The 6,954-nt window shown below is 57.8% G+C and overlaps 1 protein-coding gene across 1 annotated transcript; it reads left to right on the forward strand.

Annotated features, from left to right (window-relative positions):
• The first annotated feature begins 5,795 nt into the window (after window positions 1-5,795).
• On the forward strand, window positions 5,796-6,662 carry LOC147984095 (uncharacterized). The gene has a single exon (XM_087539679.1). The coding sequence runs from the start codon at window positions 5,796-5,798 to the stop codon at window positions 6,660-6,662; it is 867 nt and encodes a 288-aa protein (XP_087395805.1).
• Window positions 6,663-6,954: the final 292 nt, after the last annotated feature.

The raw sequence follows: 6,954 nt of genomic DNA on the forward strand, positions 1-6,954 counted from the left end.
CATCACGTTTTACAATACAGAGCCGCCGCCAAGCCCTAAACTCTATCGGGAGGGCTGATCTGGAGACCGTTCGGGGCTCTGGAGAGGGGAATCCGTCGCCATCGTCATCATCATCATCATCAACCATCCACCATCACCAATTTCATGATGCTCACCGCCGTGCGTGAGTAATTCCATCGTAGGCTTGCTAGACGGTGATGCGTTGGATGAGATTTATCATGTAATCGAGTTAGTTTTGTTAGGTTTTGATCCCTAGTATCCACTATGTTCTGAGATTGATGTTGCTATGACTTTGCTATGCTTAATGCTTGTCACTAGGGCCCGAGTGCCATGATTTCAGATCTGAACCTATTATGTTTTCATGAATATATGTGAGTTCTTGATCCTATCTTGCAAGTCTATAATCAGCTACTATGTGTTATGATCCGGCAACCCCGAAGTGACAATAATCGAGACCACTCCTGGTGATGACCGTAGTTTGAGGAGTTCATGTATTCACTATGTGTTAATGCTTTAGTCTGGTACTCTATTAAAAGGATGCCTTAATATCCCTTAGTTTCCATTAGGACCCCGCTGCCACGGGAGGGTATGACAAAAGATGTCATGCAAGTTCTTTTCCATAAGCACGTATGACTATATTCGGAATACATGCCTACATTACATTGATGAATTGGAGCTAGTTCTGTGTCACCCTATGTTATGATTGTTACATGATGAACCGCATGTGGCATAATTTGCCATCACCGATCCAATGCCTACGAGCTTTTCACATATTGTTCTCCGCTTATTTCCTTTTCTGTTGCTACTGTTACAATCACTACAAAACCCAAAAATATTACTTTTGCTACCATTACCGTTACTTCCATACTACTTTGCTACTAAATACTTTGCTGCAGATACTAAGTTATCCAGGTGTGGTTGAATTGACAACTCAACTGCTAATACTTGAGAATATTCTATGGGATGTGGGGTTCCGGCAAACCCTTAAGGTTCGAACACTGGGGTGCGTGCGAAGTCTCTCCCTCCTACCGATCTACGCTCTAGCTCGCTAAGATCTCGCGGACGAACTCGACGAACTCGCAACACAGAGAGACACGGGGTTTATACTGGTTCGGGCCACCGTTGTGGTGTAATACCCTACTCTAGTGTGGTGGTGCTTGATTGCCTCTTGGGCTGATGATGAACAGTACAAGGGAAGAATAGCCTCCTGAGGTTGAGGTGTCCTTGTGCTTGTGAACTTGTGGCGTGAGGATTCGATGCCTCTACTGTGGTGGCTAGCTCTACTTATAAAGGCCCTGGTCCTCTTCCCAAATATCGAGTGGGAAGGGAGCCAACAAGGGCGGGCAAATTTGAAGGGGGACAGCTAGTACAAGCTATCCTGACAAAAGCGGTCTTCGCCTGCGAAAAGCTTTGGGGTGACGCCGTCTTGGGCTCCACGATGACCTCCACCTTGCCGTCCTCCTGGTCTTGGTCTCGTCGCACCAATATGGCAACATTTGTATGATTCCTCGGTACTCTTCGCTTGCGTTGGCCTCCTTAGCACCAGAGAGGAAATAGAGACGCTGCGCGCACTGGCGCCCACCTGGCACCCACCTGGTACCATTCGTCATGGCTCACGTCTCGAGAGCCTCGTGAGGTTTGCCTTGCCTTGATATCTCCGCTCCTCGTGAGCCTGCCTGGCTAGGCCACTCCAGAGGAGGTCTTGCGTCGTCCTCCTCGCGAGGCTTGGACCCTCTCGAGGGTCTTTGGTGCCTTGTTGACGAAGATGGGTCGTACGGCCTGCTGCTTAGCCACGCTGTGGGCCGCAGGCAGGCAAGTATGGGGACCCCCGTTCCCAGAATGCCGACAGTAGCCCTCGGGCCCAAGGTGCGCTCGGGCTTGGCTTCGCGGTGAAGCCAAGGGTCAAGTTCAGAGCACCGGGGGCCCCAAAAGCCTGTGGCCTCGGTCGACGCATGGCGATTTATTGGACATGGGCTTCTCCGCTTCCCCACGCTGCCTTTGAATCCGCCTGGCTATGCGGCCCCTGCGGCCTACACAGTTATTCCTCTGCCTCCTATGCCTCGCTTCCCCAATTCCCCTGCTTCCTCGTGGCTCTTCTTCTCTTCTCCAATCTGACTTGCGCTCCGCCTGCTCCGTCACCATGGCGCCGAAACAAGCTGAGAAGGGGAAGATTCCTCTATCTCTTCTAGTTGCGCCTCCATCCTTTGCGCCGACGCTTGGCCGGTCTCGGGTGCTCAACGACAAAGCCATGGACAAGGTGCGCCCGATGCTTGCTTCCAGCTTCAATGAGTGGGGGGAGACGGTGGCTTGGCCCGCGTCTCGCACTCACACAGCGCAGACGGCCACCGAGGTTCCAATCTTCATAGATGCCCTCTGGGCTGGCCTGATTCCTCCCTTCTCCGCCTTCTTCAATGCTGTGCTTGAGCATTATCAGATCCACATGCTGCATCTCGACCCTCAGTCTGTGACTCTTCTTGCTGTCTTCGCCTTCGTCTGCGAAGCCATGGTTTGCATCGCTCCTTCGGTGGCTCTCCTCCGTCACTTGTTCTCATTGCATCTGGCCAACTGTCGGTGTACAAAACTAGGGGCACATTTTTGTACCCCTTTACCCGCGCACGGGCAGTCAGAGCCGCGCCCGTGACCACACCAAGCAGAGCAAGGGAGGTGAGCCAAGGTAAGACCGAAGCACAAGATGGCCAGAGCAACGCCAAGACCAAGACCACAAAGAGCAGAGGGACGAAGCAGGTTCCCCCGGCAAGACCCTTGCCGGGGCAGCCCGCCCCACACCAACGGAGTGAGTCACCCTTGCGCCCACGATCCCCAATGCCATCATCCGCGTGGAGCCAGGGCTCGGGAAGGCACCTCCAAGGTGGCATGCAGATCTTTGTGAAGACATATTCAAGGTCAATGAGGATTAGAAGACGACAATCCTCGGCAAGATCCTTGCCGAGGAAGGCTACCAAGGCCCCCGGCAAGACCCTTGCTGGGGACGACAGCACGCTACGGCAAGACCCTTGCCGGGCCACCCGGCAAGGCCCTCGCCAAGCGCACCAGCAGGGCCACCGCCACGCCCGCACCAGCCAGGTCTCCACCGCTGTTCGCATGCAGCTGCCGACCCAACCAGCTGGGTAGGCACCTGCGTGGCAACATGCAGCCCTTCGTGGAGGCTCCACCACCGCGCCACCTCAGCTGCCTGCCTGCCTACATGGCACCGCATGCATCGCTGGCCAGGGCGCGTGTCGAAGCTTGGAGGAGCGGCGACGGACGGGACGGGCCTCGCCCCCGTCCCCGATAAAGTGAAGGGACACCTAAGCCTCGCATTAAATGCGCTTTGTCCTGTAATACCAGCGATAACCTCGCAACACTGTTGCCTTTCCACCTCCTGTGTGCCACTGTGGCAACCCCTTTTCCTATAAAAGGAGGCCCAAGGCGACGAGGAGAAGGATTCGGCTTTTTGGAGCTCGTTACACCCCGTAGCTAGCTCAAGAACTCAGAATACATCCACCAAAGCAGGAGTAGGGTTTTACGCATCCTCGCGGCCCGAACCTGGATAAACGAACCGCATGCTCTCTGTTAGACCCGATCTACTCTCAACCCCGTGCCCCGCAACCGCAGTAGGGATTCTTGTGATCCCATTAGTGTCGTTTCCCACCGACATCTTTGGCGCGCCAGGTAGGGGGCGCACTTGTGAGAATCCGGTCTAGAAGTTAGCCTAGCGGTTCTTCATCGCCATGGCCCCTAAGAAGAATACGGCCACGGCGATCGGCTCATTGGGGTCCGCACGGTCCGTGCCGGTGCGGACGAGCAGGGGACCAGTCGCGGACAGGACTCGGGCCGCGTCCCGCGAACTCCAGCACCACCCAGGCAGTCGGAGCTTGGTGAGCGGCGTTGTTCGTGCACCAGACGATCGGCCCCATGTCGCCGGATCCAAAGACGGAGCTGGGCCCCCTGCTGGCAGCTCAGGGCCCTCCGGGGGTGTCGTTGCACCGACTCCGGATGGCGCGGCGACCTCCAGGACGCGTACACCGGCAACCACTGCGCGTTCTTCCCATGGTGTGCGCGCCGAACAGCGTCACCACGTTGGTGACCTTGAGCACCACCGTGGGAAGAGCCCTGTGCGTCGTCAGCAAGATGAAAGAGTTCAACACGCTCGCCAAAGCATTGGTGGAAATGGCATGCAGCCGCTGGGTCGTGACAGAGCTCCTTCTAACATAGTTAGAAGTCGAAGCGCGCCACGATCCACTCAGCTATCACCGCCACCCACGCCAGTGGAAGCCTTGGCACGCGCACAACTACTCCTTGACTTCCCTCCTGCTACAGAGGAGCTCGATGAGTGGACGGCCACCATCCGAAGCCTCGTCGCTGTCGTGAACAAAGACGATCCGCGACCGGCGGGGCCCTCGGGTCGGCGCTCCACCGAACCACCACATGCTGGTGCCGGGAGGACTGGGGGAGCTGCGGCCACGGTGCACTCTCCTCCTCCTCGCCAGCCGCCGCGGGCGTCGGCCCGTCGTGACAACACTGGTGATAACATCTCCATAGCGTCGTCCGATCCACGGACCCTCCACGACCAGCGCCAGGTCCTTCGGGAGCGAGCTCATGAAGACGCTCGAACCACCGTCGAGCGCCAGCGTGAAACGCGCCGCCAGTCGGACAAGCGGGCGGGACCCGCTACGGACCACCCGGCACCGGGGGGCCCCGGCGGCCTACCTTACGAGGTGGGCTGCCCGGCTTTTACCCATGAGCTGAGGCAGTTCCAGTGGCCGTCCCACCGCATGTTCAAGCCCGACGTCGGCGAGAAGTACACGGGCAAGACCCATCTGTCCGAGTTCCTCAGCATCTACACCATCGCGATGCAGGCCGCTGGGGCTCGCGATGACAAGGTGCTTGCCAACTACTTCCCGCTGGCGCTCAAGCCCAATGTAATGTCTTGGTTGATGCACTTGCCGGCGGACTCCATCTCCTCCTGGTCAGATCTGTGCCATGAGTTCGTTGGCGCCTTCACAGGAGGCCACCAAGCTCATGGCCAGGCTAGTGATCTGCATATCATTCCCCTAGACGGAAGGGGAAACCCTGCGCAAGTACATCCAGAGATTCAGCCGGGTGCAGTACAACATCCCCGACGTTCATCCCGCCGTTGTGATTAGCGCGTTCCATCAGAACACGCGCAATCGCAAGATGCGCGAGGAGCTGGCAATTACCAAGGTTAAGGATGTGGCCGAGCTCTACGTTCTGGCCGACAGGTGCGCCCGGGCTGAAGATGGAAGGAAGTACCCCGGCGAAGACGCCGGCGCGGAAGCCGACTCTACCGTTGAGGACGCCGCCGCCCCGATGAAGAAGGGCCGGTGTCGTGACAGGAAATGCAAAGGCAAGGCCGTGCTTGCTGTTGAGGGATCTGACGATACCAGTGCCAGCAAGAAGGTCAAGGCAGACACCCCCGACAAGGAGATTGCCGGGTGCGCCGCCTGCCGGGCCTTGGCGGATACCGACAAGCCAGGAAGCTCTGACAAGCAATACTGCAAGATCCACCACACCAAGGGCCACGATCTCCAGAACTGCCGACAATCGAGCTGCTTGCTGAGAAGCAAAAGGCTGAGTACAAAAGGCGGGACAAGGAGAAGGACCAAGATGGTGCTGAGGGATCCGGCAAGAAGCGTGGCGGCCAAGGAGGCCGCCCCGGCAAGGACAACCAGCAAGAGAGGCCCGCCCGGGGCCGCGACAAGAAACAAGAAGACGACGATCACGACGAGGACGACGAGTCTGGTGAGTAAGGGTTCCAGAAGGCTATGGAGGCCATGTGCGTCGATGGCGGCGCCTCGCTGCACACCTCTCACCACCAGCTCAAGCAGTGGGCGCGAGAGGTTACAACAACAGAGCCGTCGTTTGACGCTCAGAAGCCACTAAAATGGTCCAGCATGCCCCTCATCTTTGACGCCGAGGACCACCCTGATCGCACTACCGCGGTCGGGTGTTTGCCGTTGTTGGTTTCGCCAACAATACGCAACCTCAGGGTGAACAAGATGTTGGTTGACGGCGGGGCCGGCCTGAACCTGATCTCACCTGTCGTGATCAAAAGGTTGCAAATCCCTGACGGAGACCTCGAGGAAATGGGCACGTTTCAGGGGGTCAATCTGGGGAGAAGCCAGCCAAAGGGAAAGGTCACACTGCCCGTGACATTTGGAGGAGAGTTGAACTACCGGACGAAGAGGATTGTCTTCGACGTGGCCGAGATCCCCTTGCCCTACAACGGGATCCTCGGCCGCCTGACACTGGCCAAGTTCATGGCGGCATCACACTATGCCTACAACATGCTAAAGATGCCCGGGCCGTTGACCATCATCTCCGTCCCCTCCGACAAGAAGGACGCGCTGATCTGCGCCGATCAACTCTACCGGGAAGCAGTTGCAGCAGCTGCCTTCAAGGCACCTGCTCCTGCCGCCGAAGGCCCGGGAGGAAGGAAGGAGCCCGGCAAGACCTCTCGCACCCACTCCGGCAAGAGCACCTCCTTGGAGTGTTGTGCTACCATTGAGGACGTGCCAGAGAGCTTTGCTGACAAGAGCAAGAGATCCAGAGCCGAGCCGCCGCAGACCAAGAAGGTGCCCGTCGTGGAGGACGGCACGGGAGGGGCCTTCATCATAGGCTCCGCCCTCAACAGAAAATAGGAAGGCGAGCTCGTCACCTTCCTGCGGGCAAATGTCGACGTGTTTGCATGGCAAGCGTCCGACATCCCCGGTGTTCCCAGGGAGGTGATTGAGCACCACCTAGCTGTCTGCCCCCACGCGCGGCCCGTCAAGCAGAAGGTGAGAAAGCAGGCTCTCGAGAGGCAGGAGTTCATCACAGAGGAGATCAGGAAGCTAGAAGCGGCAGGTTTGGTGAGAGGGGTGCTCCACCCGACGTGGTTGGCCAATCCGTTAGTGGTGCGCAAGGCGAATGGGAGGTGGAGGCTGTGTATTG

This window comes from Triticum urartu, chromosome 2A (genome assembly GCF_056163025.1).
Source record: "Triticum urartu cultivar PI428250 chromosome 2A, HENAU_Tu73, whole genome shotgun sequence".
Classification (NCBI taxonomy): domain Eukaryota; kingdom Viridiplantae; phylum Streptophyta; class Magnoliopsida; order Poales; family Poaceae; genus Triticum; species Triticum urartu.